Genomic DNA, 23,488 nt, shown 5'->3' with positions numbered 1-23,488 from the left:
GCACCCAGGGGATTTACCTTCCGCAGCCCCGCACCCCCCTCCGCACGCAGATCCCGCAAGGCGTCAGCGCTTTGCAGACCTGGGAGCTCCCGCTCCCCGGACCGGCCTGCGCGGCACTGCCGGAGCGGGGAAGGCTGGAGGCAGCTGCAAAGCTGCTGCTCGGCTTGGTTAGTCTAAATGATCAGGCACTCAGTTTATTAATTAACCAGCATTCATTAAAGGAGCAACATTAACAGGAACCATGAATACAAAACACACGTTAATCCACCCATCCTACGAAGGACTGGATTAGCACTAGCTAATCACGCAGCAGTCATAACCATAAACGTGGGACACACATGGGCAGAGCTGTAGCGGTTAACGAAGGATTTTAAATATATTGTTTAACATGTCTGCCTGGGGCAGACCTTCCTCCGGTTCAAGTGAGGAATAGCTTGAAATGAAACTGAAATGAGAATATTTGGATGGGGTTTTATTAGGCTCCTAATGGAAGGGGTGCACACCGCGCTCGCGCGGCGGATGGGCTGGAGCTGCACGCCCTGCCCGCTGGACAGTGTTGGCTTGTATTTATAGGTGCCAATTAAAATAGTTCCCTCTCTAAACCACATGTCATGCTGGAGAACAGTTCCCGCTTGCACGGCTGGAGTCTAATGGCTGTAGTTAACTCCCCACATGGCCGTGCTCTGCCCGTGCTTGCAGAGACCATCTGCGAGAGCAGGAGGGGAGCTCAGTCACTGGCTCAGCTACGCTGGCACCTCTACAGAGTCCTTATCGCACCGGTGCCACCCGCGCCCGAGGGACGCCGCTCGCTCCTCGCAGCGGAGACGGGCCGGGCTGGAGGGGGAGCGGGAGAACGTGCCGTTCCCAAGCTACGCCACGGCCAGGCTCCGGACTTGGGAAAAGCAGGAGGAGACCACGTGTTAGAGCTCAGGCAGAGCCGCTGGTTTCCAGGGAGGAAAGCCAGTTCTGCCCCGTGCACGAGTGACGCGGAGGCTGTGCGGGAGCATCGCCTGCCAGAGCTCGGTGCAGACAGCCCGAGCACCTGGGGGCCGGGGGGGACAAGACCTGGGGGCCACCGCCCCAGCCCCACGCTTGCCTGGGCTCTCTGCCGGCTGCAGCACCCACAAAAGGCTCCGCGCGCTGAACAACACCCGGGCATTGCCCAGCCACTCTCACCTGATGGTCTCCTCCACGGCAACCACAGCACCGCCCTGGCTGCCCACGCGGAGCTGGCACCGCGGGTGGAGGAGGCGCACGCTGCTCTCCAGCCCCGCAAGCCCCTCCAGCACAGGCAGCGACACCGCTCGCTCTGCCTTCTCCAGGAACCACAGTAAGATCTCCCGGCACGGCGAGCTGGCAGGAAGAGAGGAAGCGGCAGTGACCCTGCCCCGCTCTGCACGCACGAGTGCGGCAACGCGGCTCAGGGCGCGGGAGAAGGCAAGAACCCTCCGAAGCAACCGCGGACGCTCCCTGGGATGCTCCACGGGTTGGGAGCTCCTGGGACCTAAAGGCATGTGTGTCAGTTACAAGACCAGTAGCTTATCCTGCCCTTCCAGCATTCACAGATGGAAGGATTTGGGTCCTTAAAGACTTCAGCCCAGCAAGGAACGGCGGGCTCTGACTGAGCAGCGTGTTCGTACAGGGACCGCCACTTGCAGGCAGCTCGGCCTGGAGCGCCTGATGCTCCACGCCGACCTGACAAAGCCCCGAGCTGTCGGCCGCGCCGGGGAGAGGAGGAAGGAGACGGGGAGCACGGGAAGGCGGCATGCAAATTCCTGCCAAGCAAAGATGCAGGTTGACGAGATTGAGCTGCGCTGCCGTGCCAGGGGTCTGGAAACCCGAACACTTCCAGGCAGCTGCGGTTTTAGGTACCCCTGCCAAATTCCTCTGTAAAGGGAGAACCTAGCAGTGATTCTGCTCACCCAGCAGCCGTGTTAACTCAGCACGTTCAAAGAACTTGCCAGCGCACTCATTACTCTTTGAGACGATTAATGATGTCTTTAATAACAGCAGAGGCCAGGTCTACACAGAACTTTGGAGGGAAAAACCTCCAGCACCCACACGCCAATATCGCCAAAGCATTAGCGTAAACCCACCAGGACTGTGTTTAGCAGAGCAGCCCAAATTCAGGACAAGCCAGGGAAAGCCTGGGAGGAGAAAGGAGAGAGGACAGCCAGCACCTGGTCACCACTGCCGCTGCCACCACGACTGAGGTATGCAGTGCTTGCCACCATACATCAGTCGTGGGGGAACAGGGCACAGGGCAAGACAGCCACAGCTGCCGAGAGAGTGATCCCAGATGGGGGGGGAGGATCCTTTATTTCAGGAAGTCAGAGCTCAAGCTCTTTTATCCAGTTTTTATTCTGTTTCTAAATGCCTCCACACCTAGCCAGATCCTTCTCCGTCCCTAGGCAAACCTGATCCTTCCTTCCAGAGGGGCCATCTGCAGAAGAGCTACACCCACGGTCCCCGGGCTCCTGGAGGGCCATGCCTGCCTCCACGGCAAACACCGTGGCTTCAGGGAAGACCAAAACTAATGCGAGATCTGTTTCCCTGGGCACAGGCCTGGCAGCGAGGTCGTGCACTGTGCACATGCCTGTGGTTACTGCCTATTTCGAATGAGAGCTCTTCAGGGTGAGAAATCTGGTCTTGAGCTCTGCGCATATCCCTGCAGAACACGTCCTTCAGAGCTGGGCACCACAGAGAAGAAACCCCAGAAGAAGTTCTGCACAATCCTTCCTTACCGTAAGTAGGACACATTCTGCTTGGTGAAGGAATAGAGGGAGAAAACCACTCCCAGGACTGACTGTAGGGATCCCAGCAGCAGGCTAGAGCTGTCGTTTCCAACCACATACACCTGGAGAGAGAGAAGGGCACACAGAGGAGAGTCAAACACCTGCACGGAGCAGAGCGAAAGCAGAGCAGAGGTCAGTAAGCATGTCTGTGCCCAGAAAGGCTGCCACCACAGAGGACGGCAGAGAATTTACAACCACCTCTTCTTTTCAGTCTGCAGCCCGTTTTCCCTGGTCATACTGTACTCTGTACCAAAAACAGCCTTGAGCACCACCTTTCTTCTGGCATTTGCTTAATTGCAGCAGTGCTCCAAGCTACAGGAACATTGCAGCCAGCTCTGCAGGAAGTCTAGGGGTAAGATCTTAAGTCACAGACAGATGCATTAGGCACTTTTGAATTACCAAATCTTTATGGAAATGCTGCATCCAGAGTCAAGTTTCCAGCTGCAGAGATCGGTTCCTAGCAGGGCAGCGGGGCTGACGTGTGCTGAGCTGACCAAGCGGGACACAGTGCCTGGGAGGTGCAGGCTGGTGCAAGGGCTTGAGGGGGCTGCAGAGCCACACGCCTCTCCTCCACCTCGAGCAGCACCTTCCCGAGCCAGTGCAAGAACCCTCCCAGCCAAAGCCACCACCTCTTCCCACTCAAGCTGCAGCTACCAGCTCACTGCCCACAAGCGCCACATCGCTGCGCACAGAGCACAGGAAAGGTGCTCACAGGAGTCTTATGACGTAGGGTTTCCTTTCGAAACTTTTAAAGGAATTGTCCAAGTATAAAAGCCATGTAAGACACCGTCAGCTAACGCCATAATGCTGGGAAAGCTCAAGTTTAGAAGACTGTTAAATAGCAAGCCTTGCCCAGCTGGACTCAGGGTTTACAGCTTTGGTGATGTTCAAAATCCACATTTTTCTAGGCTCTGTCTCCCTCCATCCCCCTCCAGCCCTTTGAGCTTAGAGAAAATAAAAATGCCTCTTAACAAGTTCTTCAGGGGACTCGCAGCTGTGTAGACTGGTGAACGACCTGCTCAGAAGATGCCGTCCCTTCAAACCAGAGCACGACCCACATCTCTGGTATCAGCAGCTAGAGCGCAAGGGCCGGCTTCCAGGGCTGGGAGTACCCAGGGGACAAACCAAAGCGGAGTTTTTAGAGGCAGCGTGACAACCCAGGTATGAGAGCAAGGAAGGAGATTTTCTTGATAGCGTTTTGGCCTGCTGTATTGATGCAAAGTGACATTTTGCCTGTGCTAATCCCTACGGAGCCATTCTTCCCAACCAGCACCTTTTGTACACAAAGCCTCCCTGCTGAAGCCCCAAGGATGGCTTCCCTCTCAGCATCAAATGACACTTGCTAGGCAAGAAACCCCCGCAAATCTGCAGGCTGGAGTCTCCCTCACTAATCTCAGGGCTGTCAGGCCTAAAGCACTATGCCATTAAGGAGGGATCCGCCCCAAACTCAAGACATTTTCATTGTGAGCAGCAGCCACAGAGCAGCCCTCCAGACTGGTCTCTGCCTGCCAGCTAGTTACAACAGATCATTAGTACACAAAATACTCCAACAATCGCATCATTTAAGAGCTTAGCCTGCCTCGGGGCATGCCAGCCGGCCAGCCACTAGCTGCTCGGATTCCTTGGCTCAAGATGTCCCTCCGGCCCAGAGCGTGCAGCACGAGGCTCCGCGGCTGCTCTCAGGGCGGCAGCGAAGCCTGGAGCACGGCACTGGCGACTGGCTATCGAGGCTGGGCTTTGCACCGCACTCGGCTGAGATGGCCGTGCTCCAGCCCAGGATCAGCCATCAGGGCCTTCCCGTTGCACTTTCTTCTGTGTTAATGCGGCAGCTGGCGCTGGGCGACAGGCCGCTGCAATGCGGTTAGTCCCCCTCCCTGTGCAGCCTCTGCACCGTGCCGTGCACCATCACGGGTCACGCACGGCTCTTCGGGGACGATGCAGGGCAAGACTCGTGCTCGTGGTAACGCTGACAGCGACTCGGCATGCGACCTCTCCTGTGCCACTTCACCGGGCGCTGGTGATACTGGTGGGCATGGCGGAAAGGGAGATACGAGGGAAGGTTTCTCTGCAATACTGCTGCTGCAATACAGCCCTTCGGAAGAGATCTACTCCTCCCAAGGAACTGCAAGAACGGACAACACCTCTCCCGCAACTGCCAGAGCTGCTGAACACCCGCCACCCGTCACAGATCAGCTCTAAGGCCTGACTGCGTCTCTCTCCAGGTCCTACACCGCACAAGGGCGGCTCCAGGGAGATTATGAAACGAGACTGCTGGACACCCAACATCACCCGCCCACGGTTTTAAAATTAACATCATGCACACAGAAACCCACGTCGTGGGGTTACGCTCTGTACGATCCCTGCAAAACAAGCTACTCGTTTCTTCCCTTCATAGAGGAAAGCACCTTCCTTCTGCAGTGGGACCAGACACACTGCAATTCCTTCAGCCGTCTGACAGGCACCACCAGGAGAAAGTGGACTACTGGGGGCAGAGATGAGGGGAAACGTTTCCTGAGCTTTGACATGCAGCTGCCTGCAACCAGAAGAAATGCAGAAAGGCTGCATTGCTGCTGCCAGCGGAAAGGCAAAGAAGCAGCGATGGGACGAAGTGGGGCTTGCAGAGCTGCTCCTGGGCGAGGGCTCCTCTGGGAGGAGTGACGTGGGGACCCAAAAACTGCTCTCAGCAACTGGAATAAGCTTTACATAACATCCAAAGTTAATCTCTTCAGAGAATCCGGAACTCCTCCTGCAGACCCTTTCTGCTAGACTAAGGGATCACGCCTGGCCTCTAGGACGACAGACTAAGGAGCCTCACAGAATTGACTCTGGCACATAATTTTAGGCAGACAATGCCGATCTTCAGATATCAGATGCAACAATTCTGGTCCCACACTTTATGAAAGTGCAACCTCACCTACGGCGTCTCAAGGCTCAGAGCGAAGGGGTGAGCTCAGGTATCTGAAAGCTGTATTGAAGACAGCGCTTAGATTAGTGAAGCGGGTTGAGCAACGGAGACCATTTCACTTCCCCGTAACCACGCTGACCCAGCGCTCACCGAGTGCAGAAGGGCCGATGAGGCAGCGACCTCAAACCCGTGCTGCAGCGGCAAGCCCGCATTTGCTTTTTCTGGTTCACCCCACCTGAGGCGCTTACGTGCACATCACGGCTAATAACCCCCACGCTGCTTTCCTTCCTCCAGCCCCAGCCTCCTCCCCATTTCTGGGTCCTAGCCTCAGGTGTCCGAGTGACTAAGCGTGCCTCCCGCGGGGCCGAGCCACCGACCACCCCTCTCCCCTGCGCCCCACGTGCTCTCCTGTTTCGTAACAGCAGCCCCGAGCCAACAGCGTAATTGCCGTCTGCTGCAGTCTGCAAACAGCGCAGAGCTAACGCTCCAGCAGACATCGCCTTGGCCCGGTCCAGCGGCCGTTCTGGCCCAACGCGGCACCCCTGCTACGCAGCACCCCGCCGGGGCCGTGCCGTGCCCCGCAGGCAGCAACGCGGGGCGAGCGATGGCACCAGCCCTGCCGCTCCTCCTCCTCGGGCTCCGCGATGCCCTCCGAGCTCACCTTCCCTCTCCTTCCCGCGCCAGTGACAGCTCAGCAGTCTCGGGGGCACGCTGAGCCCGCCCGCGTCTCAAGCCCCCGCTGCGGACACGTCGCTGCTGAGTAGCTGCACAATCACCGGCTGCGAGCGCTGCGCCGGGGACCCTGCCAGCCTGCTCGCACCGCGGGGCTGAGCGGTCCAGCGCAGCCCGTCACTGGCGACACCTCCCTCCCGAGCGCTCCTTTTCCAGGTCTCTCCTCTGGAAGCATTTTGACCCAACACGGAGCTGCCTGCTGCCCCTCTGCCTGCCAGGGGTTAACGCTGCCCGCGGGAGCGGCAGGCCGGCTGCTCCAGCGCCCCGGCTCAGAGCTCGGGGAGGCAGGGAGAGCCGCGGCGGGGAGGCACCGCTTCTCCCACCCGCACCGGGAACGCGGGCGCAGTGCTGGCCACATCGCCCACGCTGCAAGGCAAGGAAACCGAGGCACAGGAGGGCGAGTCAGGGAGAGTCTGGGAGGAAAACCCGGGTTTTCTGCAGAATTTGAGCACTCACGTAACACTCCCCGTGATCAGTACTCTCTTCACCGACAGCTGCTCCGTGCTGATGCTGAAGGGCGAGCAGCTCGTTTCAGTCAGGCCGCGGCTGCCCAAGGCAATGCGTGAGGCCAGCGGCACCCCTGCTCCGGGGTTACCCGCGCGATGATCAGGGCCTGAGTCCTGAAGCTTTTCTGACAGCATAACCAGACATAACTATCCAGGGGAAAGCTATGCAGGTCAGCAACGGGCAAAGGCCTGCTGCAGCTAATGGAGGAAGAGGATACGACAGCACCACAGACTCCTCGATACTAGACTGCTGCTCAAACTCTTCTTTTCTTACCTTCAGTGATGCACCAGAAAGACAGCAGGGAAAAAAAAACAACCAGCAAAAGCTCAGTGCCATCTCGCAGAACATTTTGGGGTGAGAACGCCTGAAGGGATTAAGGCAATGCCTCTGGCATCTATCACAAAGCTGCAGTGCCCCTACTGCAGCACTTAATACACGGTTATTCTGTGCAACTCTGAGCCTTATTCCAGCACACAACCGCATGAGACACACTGGTTTGTCACGGTCTAAAACACATATTGAACGGATCAAAAAGTCTCAAAGCATTTCTTTTCCCTAGAGTAGCACCCTCACCTACCCTCAGACCCAAATCAGACACTGTACCTTGAACACATCTTCCACACAGCTGCTGAGCTCTGCCTCTTCCACCAGCACAGTCCCTGCTGATAAATCTTCCACTGCTATCTCTGAAAATAAAGAGCAGAAGTATCAGCACCTCCACGCGCTGAGGAGGCTCCAGCAGGGCAACTTCGCCATGCCCGAGGGAGCAGCACCAAAAAGCACTCTGATAGTTTTCCTGTCTTCCCTCCACCAGGGCAGCACAGGAACCAAGGAGCCCTCAGTACCTGTGCTAAATACCATCATGGTGCTGTAAACTCTGCGAGGTTACAAGTAAATCAAAGCATACCCCAAGTTCTTGATGGGTTATTGCTTTGAAAGCTGCTTAGTCCGCGTGAGGAACCGATGGCTTCCATCTGGTAGCCCAAAACAAGACCAGCAGACCGTGGGAGAGTTTCCCAAAGAGGAGGATAGAAGCCCTACTACTGGACTCTGAAACTACAGGAGAGTTTGACACAAGTGCTAGAAAATATGGAGCATCTGGTTGCAGAGACATGTCCAGAAATGACAAACTGGGCCTTGCGCACACAGTAGCCGAGTCACCAGCCCTTGAGGAAATTTTAACGGAAGGATGAAGATTGGTGGAAAGAGGAATCAGACCCTTCTTCTCTGATTAGGGGTTTGGTACGGCCCTCACAGAGCCAGCGAAGACCAGCTGTTACCTGCAGCATCGGAGCATCGGAGAAGCGGTGCCAACATGGGCTGAAGCAGGTATTTCTCTGCCAGCTGAGGGTGCCCTTTCGCCATGGTGAGAAGCGTAGTGGTGGCGACTCTCTGGAACTGGCGCGCTGTCACTTTATCCTGGATGTGCAGCAAATCCAGGATCTGGAAGGCAAGTCCAGATTAGCAGCCCCTGAGGAGGGGCACAGGCCAACTCCTCGCAACAACAGCGGAGACTGCAAAGCCTCCTCAGTGCTGCTTTGCTGGGCACTTAGCATGACCTTCTACACTGCGGGGATGCAGGTCTCCTCCCTGCGCACAGGTTAACAGAAGACGCGTTTCTGGGCTCACACAAAGAACCTGCACAACCTCCATAGCCAAAGGCTGGAAGCAAGAACTCCGCGGCATGAAGTTCCTCAAAGGGCAGTGCTGAAAACTTCATGGGATGAGGCAGCACTGTTCAGTATTTCAAATAATTACAGAAAATGCAAGATGGGATGGAAACACGTCCCACTGACAGAGCACCAAACATCTCCATATCGGAGCAGCCAGGCTCGAGATAGGCCTTATTTGAGCAGAAACTATACTAAACGCAGTATGGACATGCTCCGAACTGGGTATACCGTGAGGATGGTCCCGATTCTGATCTCACGGCCGTGGCCAAGGTGCCGCAGGGAGGCAGAAGAGAAGGGCCTACCTGGGGGCACACGAGTTTGTAGTAATCCTCGAGGGAAAGACACTGCTGAGGGCAGGCGGCCAGGATCTTTGCAACCGCATCACATTTCCTCCAGTCCACGGCTGCTGCTTCAGCACCGGTGCCACCTGCTACACCAGGAGACAGCCAAGATCAGCTCACACTGACAGCAAACGGCAGAGCCATTTCTGGCTGAAGCCAGATGTTTCTGGCCAAGAACTGGCTTTTTGGCTTTTAGCAATCTCTTTAAACTGAGCATAGTGAGGGAAGGGGAAAAAAAGATTGTCCACGGCCTTTGATACTGGAAACCAACTTCCACAAATAGGCACAAGAGCCAAAAAAGGAGGGAGGTAGTGCTGGGACGGTGTCTTTAGACTGCTATTGACTGGAAGAGGCTTTGACACCGACAACTGTGGGACTCAGGAATTGCAGCTTTTAGTGAGGACCTCGAAAACCTTTAACCTTGAGTTAAAGGCATTCACAGTTCAGGAGTTCACCACCCTTTCATAATCAGAGGCAAACTCAGTGCAAATGTTTACAGAAGTTATTTTATTAGCCTAATAAAAGTGATTTCCTATTTCAGGACTCTAATGGTGCTACCTTTTCTGGGCTTCCCATGGGACGAAGCATCTTAGACCCATCAGAGTCTCTTTTCATCGGTGATCTCGGAAACCAACAGCAGTGTGAGAGCACCCTACTCACCGCCTGTCCCCTCCATGATGCCCCGAACCACCGCCTGGACCCCGTTGGGTCTCAGCAGCCTTTCTGAGAGCAGCTGACCACAAAGGCGCCGCAGCCACGCCGGAGCCTGCGCGAGGGCCGGCTTTGTGTCTTCCCCAGGAGAGGCCGATCTCTGAAAGGAAACAAAGGAGCGGGCTAAGCAGCATGTTCTCCCCGGCGCACGCTCCTGCACGGCCCTCGCTAACAGGCAAAATAAAGTGCTCCCTGCCCTGGAGGACTTGAGATGACAGAGGAGCACAGGACAGGGAAAATACATTAAATAAATCACTTCATCATCTAGTGACACAAAGAGAATTAGGGCTAAATGAGAGGGACTAAGCTTTCCGGGAGCAACCTCTCACACAGAGCTTTCTTCCTTTAATTAAAATCTCAGGGTCATGCATCAAATCTGACCGTCTCATTACTGAAACGATGCACGGGGCAGGGGAGGGGGTGTCATGGGACAAGCCGGATTCAACGCACGTAACACAACAGCACTTGTGACTGCTGCGATCGCTGGACACCCAGCGCTGTGCTGAGGAGGGGGCACCACGAATCCAGAGGCTACGCGGTCAGTCAAAGAAACGTCTTTGGGGCGAGTGCAAACGGCAGAGCTGTTCAGAGGCTGCAAACTTGCAAAGCGAGCAGCTGGAACAGAGGTGTTTGTCTGGACGCCCAGAGGAACAAGGCAAGCTAACGCTTCTTTACTGGGAGGGAGAACGTCTACTCAGCTTCTGTCTAACGGGAACACCCCTGTTTCTGCATGAAAGAACCAAAGTGCGTGCTTCTCAAGAAAAGAAGGTTTGGGGAGGAAACAATATTAAATAAGAGCAGAGCACTGTAGGACCAAGGCCACTGGCCTCTCAGCACACTCAGCAGCAACGGGAAGCGTCCAGCTGCCTCAGTTAATGAGATTTGACGCCTAGAGCTCTCCAGCACGCTGCTCTTCCAGGTTGCTTTTATCCCAGAGCTCCAGGGGAAGCAGAGGACATGCTCAGCGAGCACAGCTGCCCGCCTTTACGGTGGCACTGAGAAGTGACAACGAGCTACAGCTCACAGCTACCAGTCCTATGGGACAGCTACCAAACGAGGTGGCTGTCCCACATGTCCCACCTGCTTGGGAATCACCTTCTATTCCAGCCAAACGGTCAGACCAGCACAGCCGCGGCTGCGGAGAGCTGCCCCGACCATCACCCTGAGCTACCCCGCGTGCCACCGGCAGCTCCCGGCTCACCCGACCCCAAGCCGTGAGCTGGAACTGCACCGCAGCAGACGGACACGCACCCACCTACAGCACCCGTGTGCGATCAAAGCTGGGAAGCGGCCCTTTTCCCAGCGACCTTCTAAGAGCAATGTTAGTCTTTGCAGAGGTCACCTATTTCCCACTGCCACAAGGCAGCCTTCGAAAAGGCGGCCACAAAAAACCCATCAGTGTCAAATTAGCACCACTTAGCCCTGGAGACGTAAGGGTGACTCACTATCAAGTGAAAACAGTTATGAAGCAGAAGGTGCTGTGCTGGGCCAGGCAAAACAAATGCAGTTGCTCAGCCGAGGCTGCACTTGCTGTGCTGAGAGTCCCCGAGTTCACACGCACACAGAGCTGCGGCACGGGGGTCCCTGGCCTTCGGTCGCTGAGGAGCGACCAGCGCACACCCAACGGCTTACCAGCACCCACGCAGCATCCGGAGCGCCAGCCGTACTGCACCAAACTGCCTCTGCCCTACAGTAAAGTAGGACGGCAGCAAATGCACCCGCAGGATGCTGCAACGCATAGCGTGCACCACTGCAAAGACCTGAGCTGAGACACCACCATCGCCTGACGGCACCTGACAGCAAGGACACGCTTAAAGCGCCCTCCCAGCTCTGTTTTATCAAAATAAATTAATTCCTATTCCACAGTCTGAGTACAAATAACACAAAGTCTTCTGGATGAAAAAGCATCTAAATAGATGCTGCGTGTCCTTCTGCTTTTGGCTCACACCCAGCTGTCCCCAGCTGAACCCAGCACCGGGTGTTTCACGCGGTGCCTCCGAGGTGCCGAGGGGAGAGGACGGGCCGGGCTCGGCAGCGGGTGCGGGCTGCCCTGCAGCCCCGGTACCTGCTTGGATCCGCCCTGGAGGATGAGCAGCTCCTGCACGGCCAGGGGCTGGTAGACGCGATCCAGGACGTGCCGCAAGGCCTCCCTGCACTGGGCTCGCTCCTCCTCCGAAACGCCCTGGAACAGAGGAACCCCGAGGTCGGCGGGCGGGAAGGGGCGCCGCAGCCGGGGAGGGCGGCAGGGCGCTGGTGTCCCCGGCACCTCTCCAGCCCAGACACTTGGTGAAACAACGTTTTCTGGCTCTGGCGAGCAGCCAGGCCGGAGCCAGCCGCTTCAGAGGGGGCAGGATCCCAGCGCCGTCCCCAGCCCCACCGCGGCGCTGCCCCGGGGCGCAGCAGGTGGTTATTTCCACCTCGTACTTGGCAATTTGGGACAAATCCCGTCGGTGCTGCCGGTGCCCTGGGGAGGGCTCAGCCACGGCTGGCAGCCGCTCGCACCGTTCCCCAGGGCGGGCGGCCCCGAGGACGGGCCCACGCAGGCGGCCCCGCTCCAGCTGCGACTTTCGGCCGCGGGACAGGACGGTGCCCCGCGGCGAGGCCGGGCCGCGGGTGCCGGGGAAGGGCTCTGCCGCCCGGGGCGAGGCGGCCACGGACCTGGGTGTGCTCGGGGGGGCCGTGGCCCAGCAGGCAGAGGGCGGCGAGCAGCGGGCCGAGGTGGCGGGCGAGCAGCGGGGCGCCCAGCGCCGGGTGCGTCGCCAGGCGGGCCAGGGCGGCGGCGGCGGCCAGGAGGCGCGGGCCGTGGCGGCGGGTCCCCGCGCCCGGCGGCAGCCAGGGCCCCAGCCCCAGCGCCACGGCGGCGCGCAGCGCCCGCCGCACCGCCCGCGCCTGCGCCGCGCTCAGCGTGTCGGCGGCGGGCGGCGGCGCGGCCCCGGGGCGGCGGGCGGCGGCGGCGGCGGGCGGCTGCGCCAGCCGCTCCCGCAGGCACAGCAGCAGCGCCAGCGCGGCGGCGGCGGCGGCCCAACGCGGCTCGGCGGCGGGCTCGGCGGCGCCCAGCCCCGGCGCCCCGGCCAGCACGGCGGCGCGCAGGCCGCGCAGCGCCGCCCAGCCCGGCTCCCGCCGCAGCCGCTCCTCCAGCGCCGCCACGTTGCCGCGCAGCGTCTCCGGCGCCCAGCTGTCGTCGTCGCCGCCGTCGCCCCGCTCACCGGCCCCCGCGGGCTGCCGCAGCAGCAGCTCCAGCGCCTCCACCACCCGCTCCACCTCCACGCCCGCCGCCATGTCGCCGTGCTGCGGCGGCGCGCCCGCCGCCATCTTGGGCGCCGCGGCCGAGGGGAGGGGCGTGGCGGCGTCGGCCGCCATCTTGGGAGGGGCGACGCCGGGGGGAGGAGCGCGGCCGAGCTCGCCGCCATCTTGGGAGGGGCGACGCCGGGGGAAGGAGTTGGGTAGAGCGCGCCGCCGCCTTGGGGGTTGGTGTTTGGGGAGGAGCGCGGCGGAGCGCGCCGCCATTTTGGGAAGGGCGACGCCGCGGGGATGAGCGCGGCCCACCCCGCCCCCATTTTCGGAGGAGAACCGCCCGAAGAGGGGCGCGGCGCAGCCCGCCGCCATCTTGGGGGTCCGTGGGCGGGGAGGAGCGTGGCCGAGCCCGCCGCCATCTTGGGGTGAGCGCGGCGGGTGCCCGCCGCCATTTTGGGAGGGTCGGGCCCGCCCCCCCACCGGCGCTCGGGGGTGAAGGGCTGGTGGAGGCGGCCCTGCGGCGCCATCTTGGGCTGTGGCCTGACTGCCTCTATTCCCCTCCCCACGCGGGCAGTGGCTGCTCACTCCGTGACCCCACAGCCTGGGGTGCCCTCAGAGTTCACCGGGGTGGGGTCATGCAAGCTGTCTGTCCGCTGGCTGGTGTGTGCTGTGGGTGCTACCGCAGGCCTGGCGCGGGCCGGCCGCCCCCTCGCCTCCATCCTGCCCGTGCGCAGCGTTGCAGCACCCCGGGCCCGGCACTGCCAGCAGCAGTGTCTCACCGGCCTAGCCCGCCCGTCTCACCCATCGGGGTGGCTAAATGACAGGCTTGCGGCGTGGGTGTCTAGTCCCACCAGTCCCAGGTACCAACCACGCCGGCAAGTCAGGAATTGCAGGAAAACCCCTGCCTATGAGCATGTCTCCCTGCCGACGGAGGCGAGGAGGAACCTGCCCACGCTGCCTGGAGCAATCGCTACCGAATCCCAGCGGCGGGTGGCAGCAGATGCGGCTGCGACGCCTGGGGAGATGCGGCCGCCAGGGACGCGGGGCTCCTCCACGCCGAGGCTTGTCCGGGCTGCGAGGCTCCAGCCTGCGCGCAGCAGAAGTTAGCGGCGTTGGGAACGGAGAAGCCGGCGGTGTTGTCCTGAAAGGACAGCCTGAACACGTAGCACTATTGCAGCCAGCACAGGGGGGAGGTGGGGAGTCACAGCCTGCTGTTAGGGCCATGGCCAGGCACTAATTTAGGGATAAACAGGTGATGTGGGCATTGCAAAGCTTCTACACTAGCACCTTGGGTGTCCAGCGCTGTCCCCAGGGTGGTCACAAACCTGTTGCCTGCCTCTGAGGCTGCTGCGTGTCGAAAAACACGCAGCCACCGTGGGGCACGTAATTTGGGGGTTGTATTTCCTTACAAGGCAAGGCTGCTAAGGGGAGGTCAGCGCAGTCACCAGGGTTGGGCAAACATCCGTCATCTGTCTCTTACTCAGTGCCGTGCCGCTGCTGCTGTGCCTGTGTGGCTCAGCGGGGCAGGGCACGGTGCCAGTCACTGAGCACACAGGGCGCAGCTACCGCGATAAGGCACCGCACCGCGAGCCCTGCTCTCGTGCAATCTTCTGCACCGTCTTCCTGGAAGGATTCGGGAGCAAGCTAAAACTATGCCCCGGCTGTTTGCTCCATCCAGGTCTCCTCGCAGTCCCTGGTGCTGAGAAGACGCGTGCCTGGGCATTGCTCCGTCGCCCTCCCACCCACCCGCGCGGCTGGATGAGCCCTTTGCTCTTGCTGGTGGAGGCCCCTGCGAGGGAAGGGTTGTTCAGCCACAGCCTCTCTAGGGCTCCAGAGCATGGACGGCGGGGTGAAACTAGCAGAGCTAAGCACACGAGAAAGGGGCTTTTGGTTTTCTTAAAACAATTTATTATTTCAATTTTATATAAAAACAGAAGATCAAATTAACACTAGACCATTGCTGGTCTCCTAATCTGCATCAACCCCTTTTCCCATAATAAAAAGTACAAAATATGATGACAGCTAAACACATAGTTTAGAATTGAACTAAAGCTATTGGATTTTCGAAAGCACTTTTCATCAACCACTCGACAATTACACATTCCGTGACACAGAAGGAAATAATATCGTAATCTGGTATACAGAAAAATAGAAATCTGCCTGTAACTCCCATATCAAAGATAATTCTCTACCGTGCACCCCGTAACGAGCATGGCACATCATTAGGCTGTGTATGACGGATTACCTCTCCCCGCTGCGGCACACGCACGAGCAGTTTCACACAAAGGCACAATGTCCGGCTGCGCTGGGACCGTCACATTTCCCCGCCGTGCGCCCCGGCGGGCCGAGCGTGGCCGGTCGCCAGCGCGGCGGCGGTTTCGGGACCTGACGTGGGGGCTGGGAGCCCCACGGGGCAGGGTGGCTGGGGCAGCCCCGGGCCGGCCGCTGCGGCGGAGGGGAAATGCGTAAAACGACGCAGAGAGCAAGTTTCTGCGCGCGAACGCGAGGGGCGAGGATGCGTCTTCTACGTCCAAGCCGGGAAGACGCCAGGCTGGCGTCGGGGCAGGTCCCAAAGCAAAGCCTGGTGCAACCGCGGCTTTGGGTGGCCCAGTGAGGCCAAGTGCATCCCCCAGCTGGAGACCTTGGGCCACCGCGGGGACCACTGTGGGGACCACCGTGGGGACCACCGCGGGGACCGCTGGGGCAGCAGGCAGCGGCTGGAAGTGGCCAGGTCCCCCTCCAGCCCTGCTAACCCGCCACCCAGAGCTTTCCCTGAGCTGGAGGAGGGGGACGGAGACAACGGGTCCGAAGGGTGCCTGAGGGGATTTTGGCCGCCCGGCCCGCAGCCGGGGCAGGGCAGGCGCGCCAGCCTGAGTCCGAGGGGCTGAAATGACGCGAGCTGCGGCGGCCGCCCGGGCCGGGGGCGGCGGGGGCTCTAGTCGTCCTCCTCGCCGCCGCCGTAGAGGTCCGCCAGCTTCTTGAAGCGGTTGCCCCACTCGTGGAGGTAGTCGTAGTCCTGGTCGCGGTCGGAGGCGGAGGAGTTGAGGGAGCTGAGCGAGGTGGCCTCCGAGCCGCTGCCCTCGTAGTCGAACACCAGCAGCGAGTCGTAGGGGGGGGCCGTGGGGTCCGTGTCGGCCGCCTTCAGGTTCTGGGGGGGAGAGGGGCGGCGTGGGCTGGGGCACGGTGCGGGCACGGGGGGACACAGGCACAGGGGGATGTGGGCGCGGGGGCTCACCTCGTCGATGAAGTTGCCGATCTCATCAGGGTTGGCGGGCCGGGGCCGGTACTGGGGGGCTGCCATCAGTGGGGGGGCCACGTCGTTGCGGATGACCTCGGGGCGGGAGTCCAGCCCCCGGTGCAGCTGGCTCAGGTCGTAGTCCTGCGCGGGGATGGGGCGGGGGGACATGAGAGGACGGCGGGCCACCAGTGAGACCCTCCCCGGCAAGGCAGGCTGGGGCCACCACCGGGGCAGGCAGGGAGCCGGGGTGATGGGCAGGTCCACGGGGACCTGGCATACCCCGAACAGCCATCGTGGCCATGGCAAAGGGAGCAATGGGGCACAGCCCGCAACGTGCCCAACCCACCTGGTCCTCCTCGCCTCCGCCTTCCTCGTCATAGTAGTACACGTTGTCCCGCATGTCGTCTTCGGGCGGCAGCAGCGGCTCCTTCACCACCTTCGTCCTCCTGGCGAAGAGCAGCAGCAGCAGCAGCAGGACTGCGGGGAGGGGGCCAGCAGGGTCAGGGCAGCCCCATCCCCGTCCCCCCCAGCCCGTCCCCTGCTGTCCCATACTCACTCAGCAGTGCCAGGATGCCCCCCAGGATGCCCAGGATGGCGGGGACGCCCAGCCCGCCGGCGACGAACGCCCGCCGCTCGCAGTTCTTGGCTGCCCCCTCGCACTCGCACACCTGGGCTTTGACGGAGGTCACCTGCGCCTTGCCCTGGCTGTCCATCAGCTTCAGGAAGATGTTGTACTCCCCCGGCTCCAGCTCCTTCACCAGCTTGAGGACCAGCACGTCTGAGGCGGGAGAGGCGGGAGAGACGGGGCTGAGAGCCAGGCCTGGGGTCCCGGGCTGGGGGACACCCTCGGCGCCGAGCTCCCCGGCGTGCCCCTGCCCAGCGCTCGCTCTTCCAGCCGGACCTGCCCTCGCTCGGCACGTCCCCGCGGCACCCACCTTGGCCGGTCACCTTGACGGTCCAGTTGGTGCTGGAGCCGTGCTCCAGGGCCGCCTGGAAGGGGTAGGTGTTGGGGGGCAGGTCGTTATCCACGATGGTCAGCGTCTGCTCCTCGGGCTGCCGGTTGCAGATGTCGAAGAATCGGGGCTCTGGCGTCGGCCCGTTGTCGTTGACGTCCTGCAGGACGAGGAGCAGCGTCCCCGTGCCGGTGGCGTCCGGCACCCCTGCGGAGCGCGGGCTTCAGCGGGGCCCCGGGCAGGACGGCGGCCTGGGGCGTCCGGGAGCCCCCATGCCCGGCGGGACGCGCCCCACGGCGCCTTACCGCTGTCCATGGCCAGCACGACGGCCTTGTAGGTGCTGTTCGGGGCGTGCACCGACTCCCGGTCCAGGGCCCGGGCGACTCTGATGGTGCCGTTCTTGGGGTCGATGGCCAGCCACCCTGCGGGGTCGCTGCCCAGCCGGTACCTGCGGCGAGCGCGGGGTGAGCGAGGGGGGCTCGGCCCCGCCGTCCCCCTCCGGCAGCCGGGACGGCTCGTGGTGCAGAGGAGCAGCCCGGCCCACGGGCACCCGTGCTGCTCCGGCAGCGGCCCATGGCCCTGCATGCCGGGGCACGCTGGCTTTCCCCCTGTCTGGGGGCGCAGGGTCCCCGTACTCACGTGATTTTCTGCTGCTGGTCCTTGTCTGGGTCCTGGGCAGTGTAGGACGTCACCTCCTGCCCCACCGGCAAATCCTCCGACACCTCCACCCTCTTGACGGGCGGCATGAAGATGGGGGCTTCGTTCACGTCTCTGACTATCACCAAGACGCTGGCCGTGGAGGTGGGCAGGGATACGGTCAACGGGACTTCGTTCTCCACCCCCACCACGAGGTCGTACCGGTTCTTCATCTCGTAATCCAGGCCCTGGGTGAGACGGGAGAGAAGCACCGGTGTCACCCCAGATCCTATGGGGACAACGTCTGTCCCAGGGCAGCCACGGGGCAGCGCGACCCACCTTGGCCGTTCGGAGGATGCCGTTGTTGGTTTGGGGGTCGGTGGTGATGCTGAAGTCATTGTCCGGGTCCCCGCTCTTGATGTGGTAGACGGCTCGCCAGGCAGGGGAGCCCTGCCTGTCCAGGTCCTTCACCTTCAGCCGGGCCACCACCACCCCAGCCTTATTCTCCTCCACTGTCCCCTCGTACTGCAAGAGAGGAGACAGGCCTGGTCACCTGTGCCGTCCCAGGGCCGCGGCGGAGGGGTTTGTGCCCCGCTGGCCCAGGGAGCCGGGTGCCCGTAGTCCCCGCAGGAGCCAGCGTGGGTAGAGGGGACAGGTACCACGGTGGGGTCGAAGATGGGAGTGTTGTCGTTGGCGTCGGTGACTTCGATGATGGCCGTAGCCGTGTTGGTCAGGCCCTTGCCCTCCTGGTCCGCTGCCTGGATGATCAGTGTGTAGTTGGGAGTGCTCTGCAAGCCAAAATCACCGTGGTTAGGGCAGGGGTGGGTCCAGCCTGTCCCTGCAGAGCCTCCTCTGGGCCCGTCTCGCCTGCTGCTCTTCCACCCGTCCCTGGCTGCGGCTGTCCCCGCTGGCAGGCTTTCCGACCTCCCCCGGCTGCGCTCCCTCTGCAACATCCCCAGCGCAGACCCCGCTGGCCTCGGGGCCCCAGACACCACCAAAGCAGGGGATCGTGACACAGGGATGGCGTGTCCCCAAGCTGACCGTACCCCAGGGCTCCAGTGTCCCCCAGATCCCTGCAGCAAACCCCGCTGCCTCCCCAGGCGCACGGCACGGAGCCGCCGCGCAGGCCCGCGGGACACGGCGTGGGCGCCCACCTCCCTGTCCAGCCCCGTGGCGATGACGCTGATGATGCCCTTCTCCGGGTCAATGGTGAACATCTGGTGCGGCGGCTCCTGGCTGAGGATGGAGTAGTTGATGATGCCGTTGTCCACGTTCACCCCATCGTCCGCGTCCGTGGCGTTCACCGTCATCACGGAGGTACCTGGGCGCGGGGACGAGCAGAAGAGGTTTCGCTTGCGGGGCCAACCCTGCCAGGGGTCTGCTCAGCTCCGGCTGGCGTCCCCACGCGTCCTGCCCGGCCGGGCCGCGGGGCCCCGCGTCTCGCCGGTCCCCCCGGCGCAGCCCGCGTACCCGGCTTCGCGCCCTCCTCGATGTAGCCGACGAAGACCTGCTTGGTGAACACGGGCCGGTTGTCGTTCTGGTCCGTCACCGTGATGAGGATCTCCATGGGGTCCTCCACGGGCTGCCCGTTGGCCGACACGGCGTGGGAGAAGAGCTGCGGGGCGCGTGGTCAGAGCCGGGACCGGCACCCGCGCCACGTCCCGCCCCGGCGCCCCGGCACCCGACTCACCATGTACCTGTCGATCTCCTCCCTGTCCAGCGGCTTCGTCACCTCCAGCCACCCCGTCTCCCGCTCGATGGTGAAGACGCCCACCGGGGGGGAGTCCGCCCCCTGCCCCGTGATGCTGTAGAAGACCTTGGTCTCCTTGTCCTTGTTGGACTTGATCTGGCGGCGAGCGGAGGGGGCGGTCAGAGGGGCTCCCTGCTCCGAGACGCCGCGCGGAGCGGCCGGGGCCGCGCGGGGACGAGGCGCCGCGTACCTGCACCAGCTTCTTGGGGAAGGGCCCCCGCTCGTTCTCCGGGCAGTTGATGGGGGGGATGACCCAGTCCCTCTTCCGCCTCCGGAGGCCGCCGCCGGACTCGGGGAAGACCAGCACGGCGGGCGCCGCGTCCTGCGGGGAGAGCGGCTCGTTTTGGGGCCGCGGCGCGCGGGAGGGCAGAGCGGGGAGGACAGGGCAGGGCGAGGGGGCCGGCGCGGCGCTTTACCGTGGGGTGCCGGTGGTGGTGGTGGCGGTGCCGCCGCCGCCTGCCGAGGGTCACCCGGGCCGAGTGCTTGCCGCCCGCCGCGTCCCGGGCGTGCACGGAGAAGGCGATTTCCCGGCCGTGGAGCTGCAGGGGCCGCTTGGCCGAGACGACGCCGTCCGCGCGCACCCGGAAGCGCGTGTCGTCCGTGGTGAGCGCCGCCCGCCGCTGCCCGGCACAGTCCGCGAAGCTCACTGCGAGGGGAGAGCGGGTGGGCGGGGAGCCCGCGGCGGCAGCACGGCCACGGCCGGGGCTACGGGGCGCAGCCGGGATGCGCCGTGCACGGTGCTGCACGTCCCGCGGGGATGCCGGGCACGGGCAAGGCGTGCTGCACCGCGCGTGGTGCATCCCCGCGCACGGCACATCCCCGTGCACGGCCCATCCCCGCTCCATCGCACTGTGCACGGCCCATCCCTGCGCACGGCCCATCCCCACCGCGCAGCCCCAGGCGCGGCCCGTCCCCGTGCGCGGCTGCACCGCGCGTGCCGCATCGCTGCCGTGCCCCCGGCAGCGGACAGAGGGTGCTGGTGCTCCGGCGCCTTTTCAAATAAAAACAAGGCCAGCTTCCCTCGCACCTGTGCTGGCACCCGGCCACGCCAGCGGCCCGCCAGGGCCAAGGCCGGGGCCACCCGTGGGTGCTGGGCCGGACCCGTGCAGCTGCACTGCAGGCGGGCGGCTGGGGACCGCGTGGGGGTCACCGTGCGGTGGGGACAGCCCAGGGGCGCGTCACCCTGCACAGAGGAGCTGGGAGAGCGGGAAACAGGGACCTGGGGCTCCCCGGGGACCCCAGACCCCGTCGGGCCAGGGCAGATGGAGTCCCTGCGGTGGCAGATTTGGCATCGGCGGCACCCCGCTCTGCTCCGCCGGCGTCGCACGGGGCAACAAGCGCCCTGTGTCCGGCCCTGCTCTGCTCCAGCCGCCCGGCGCCGCGGTGGGGCTGCCCCACTGCACGGCCCCGCGCGTCCCCCGCTGCATCGCATCGCCCCGCGCCGTCGCCGCCCCAGCCCGTCCCGCCGGCGCGGTGCAGCGCGGCTACGTCAGCCACCCGGCAGCCCAGGAATGCGGCAGCCGGCGACGGCAGAGCTGGGGGCCGGGGCTGAGCCGCCCCCCGCCGCAGCGGCCCTGCTCCCGCCGGCACCCCGGGGTCCTGGCCTGGCCCCGCACCGGCTGCGTGCAGCGAGTGCGCAGTGCTCAGCACCCAGCCCCACACCGGCTGCATGCGGCGAGTGCGCAGTGCTCAGCACCCACGAGCTGGCCCCACACCAGCTGGCTGCGGCGAGCACGCAGCGCTCAGCGCCCGCTCGGCCCCCCTTCCCTCCCCGGCCGTGCGCACAACCTGTTTTTCCAGCTCCTGGCTGGGAGAAAACTCCCCGGCAGCCCAGGCCCCGGGGGGGCGGCGGGGCCGCGGGGTGTGGGGGGTCCCTCGCCGGGGCCGTGAGCTGCAACATCCCCCCATTCCCGGCTGCCCACGCTTTGCCATGGCCCCAAGGGCACCTGGCCGGGGCCGGGCTGGGGCGGCCGGGTGCTGCCGCCTCCGCGCCGCGCCGGGTGCCAGGGCGCGCCGAGCAGGGCGCTCCTGCCTGACGTCACCCCGAGTTTCGCCCTGACTTCAGACTTTCGAGGTTTCGCCCGCCCGGGGCCGACGCGGGCGCAGCCGGGAGCGCTCCGGGGACCGTCAAGGCCGCGGGTGGCTGCAGCCCTGCGGCACGGCGCGGTGCAATGTGGGCGGCCGCGTTGGGGGGCTTCCACCGCCCGCACGAACGCAGGGAAACGGCCTCCTCCTCCGCCGGCCTTTTAGGCAGCTCCGCGAGCCGGGCGCCGTGGGAAAGCCCGGGGGAGGCTGCGGGCCAAGGACGCGGCCGGGGGGGCCCGCGAGCAGCGCTCGCTTGGCGCAGCCGCTGCGAGGGGCCGGGCAAGGCTCCCGGCCGCGTCCCCAGCGCAGGCGTTGGCCGGAGCCGGGCCGGTCCAGACCTGCCTAGGGAAGCGCAAGGCTCGGCGAATCCGCCTAATTACAGGCCTGCTTCGTTAGCCCGCCCCGCTCCCGCGGGAGCTCTCCCGGGGACTTCCCGGCCGGCCGCGGCTCCGGGAAGCGGGCCAGCTCGGCGGGGCGCGCCGGGCCACGTGGCCGCGGGTCGCGCCGGTATCGGGCACGGCCCCGGCCGTCGCGGGCCGCTCGAGCCCAGCGCCTTCGTTAATGATCAGCCACAAAGCTAACGCGCCTGGAATGCGCTCGGCGCGGTGCATGGTCCGGCTTCGCGCCCCGCCGGCGCCGCCGTCCGCCGTCACCCAGAGCGAGCGGCGGCGCGGGGACGAAAGCGCCGGGAGCCGGCACCCGCCGGTGCTGCACGGCCGCCCGCGGCTCCGGGAGCCCCGCGGCGCTTCTGCGAGTCCCGGCAGGCCGGGAGCCTGCGCGGCTGCCCCGGCCCAGCCCCACGCCCCGGCGGAGCGCCTGAGTCAGCGCCGCCGCTCCCGGGGAAAGGGCGGCCCGCCCGGTTTCTGGGCGCCTTCACGCCTGCGTGGTGGCGGAGCCCCCGCCGCCCGCGCTCCCCCGGCACGGCCACGCTCGGTGCTCCCGCGGAGCCGTGCATTGCCACCATGCAAGTGTCCGGACACGCGGCCATGGCTCCGTCCCCGTTGCTCCCCCGGAGCCGTGCAACCACCACTGTGCAAGTGTCCAGACACACGGTCACGGCTCCGTCCCCATTGCTCCCGCGGAGCCGTGCACCGCCACCGTGCAAGTGCCTGGACATGCGGCCATGGCTCCGTCCCCGTTGCTCCCCCAGAGCTGCGCACAGCCGTGCATCGCCGCTGCCGGCACCGCGCCGGGCACCTGAACATGCAGCTGCGGCTCCAAACCCCTCGCGGCCCTCGGTGCCGCCCTCGGAGCCCGTCCGCCGTCGCGCCTTACCTCGACCCAGCACGCTGCCCGCCGCCACGCTGTCCCGGGGCACGGTGAAGGCGAAGGTGGCGGCGGAGAAGCCGGGCTGGCAGGAGTCCGGCTCCTCGCACCGCCAGCGCCCGGCCTGCCGCGGAGGAGAGAGGCGTCAGCGCCGGCCCGCTGCCGTCGGGGCCCCCCCGCCGCCCACCCCGGTCCCGGTCCCGGCCCCGGCGCCTCACCTGGAGCAGCAGCAGCAGTAGCAGGAGGCTCAGCGGGGCCGGGCAGCCCCGGCGCGGCCCCATGGTGCGGGCTGAGCTCGGGAGCAGGAGGTCGCTGGGGGCGGCGGGGGCGAGCCCGTGGGCCGGAGCCGGTGCCGGAGCCGGTGCCGGTGCCGGAGCAGAGCGGAGCGGCGGAGCGCGCTGCAGCCCGGGCGCCGCAGGTGGCTCCGGTGCCGGCCCGCCCCGTCCCGCCCCGCAGGTGCCGGCCCCGACGGGAGGCGGTGCCGGCCCGCCCCGGCCCCCCCGCGCCGTGCTCGGCGCTGCACCCCCGCGGTGCCGACCCCGGCGCTCTGCGAGCTCCCCGGGGGCTTTGGGAGCCCCGGGGTGGGGGGTTGGGTGGCCTGGGGACACCCGGGCAGGTTTGCAGGTGTCCTGTGAAGCCTGTGGGTGCCCTGGGAAGGCTGA

At 64.1% G+C, this 23,488-nt stretch overlaps 2 protein-coding genes across 5 annotated transcripts in view; both read right to left on the bottom strand.

Moving 5' to 3' along the window:
- Positions 1–12,998, bottom strand: part of TANGO6 (transport and golgi organization 6 homolog) — a 30,325-nt gene extending 17,327 nt beyond the window's left edge. Inside the window, exons 1-8 of one of the 4 annotated variants that reach the window (XM_064519859.1) lie at positions 12,323–12,998; positions 11,730–11,846; positions 9,614–9,764; positions 8,915–9,042; positions 8,220–8,382; positions 7,543–7,625; positions 2,745–2,857; positions 1,177–1,353 (exon numbers count right to left, since the gene is read on the bottom strand). In XM_064519859.1, coding sequence (XP_064375929.1) covers positions 1,177–1,353; positions 2,745–2,857; positions 7,543–7,625; positions 8,220–8,382; positions 8,915–9,042; positions 9,614–9,764; positions 11,730–11,846; positions 12,323–12,976 — 1,586 coding nt within the window. In that variant the 5' untranslated portion in view covers positions 12,977–12,998. The remainder of the gene's footprint in view (positions 1–1,176; positions 1,354–2,744; positions 2,858–7,542; positions 7,626–8,219; positions 8,383–8,914; positions 9,043–9,613; positions 9,765–11,729; positions 11,847–12,322) is intronic. The other 3 variants (XM_064519860.1, XM_064519862.1, XM_064519861.1) reach the window with 3 other exon arrangements.
- Positions 12,999–14,783: 1,785 nt separating this feature from the next.
- LOC112994996 (cadherin-1) lies at positions 14,784–23,228 on the bottom strand. The gene is made up of 16 exons (XM_064519858.1): positions 23,045–23,228; positions 22,836–22,950; positions 19,892–20,121; positions 19,666–19,797; positions 19,416–19,571; positions 19,196–19,340; positions 18,880–19,046; positions 18,385–18,513; positions 18,065–18,250; positions 17,729–17,973; positions 17,395–17,537; positions 17,072–17,296; positions 16,693–16,914; positions 16,483–16,613; positions 16,134–16,277; positions 14,784–16,046 (listed from the first exon to the last, which is right to left on the bottom strand). The coding sequence occupies exons 1-16, from the start codon at positions 23,105–23,107 to the stop codon at positions 15,834–15,836; spliced, it is 2,646 nt and encodes an 881-aa protein (XP_064375928.1). The 5' UTR covers positions 23,108–23,228; the 3' UTR covers positions 14,784–15,833.
- Positions 23,229–23,488: the final 260 nt, after the last annotated feature.

This window comes from Dromaius novaehollandiae, chromosome 13 (assembly GCF_036370855.1).
Source record: "Dromaius novaehollandiae isolate bDroNov1 chromosome 13, bDroNov1.hap1, whole genome shotgun sequence".
Classification (NCBI taxonomy): Eukaryota; Metazoa; Chordata; class Aves; order Casuariiformes; family Dromaiidae; genus Dromaius; species Dromaius novaehollandiae.
This window is presented reverse-complemented; position numbering and strand designations above follow the sequence as displayed.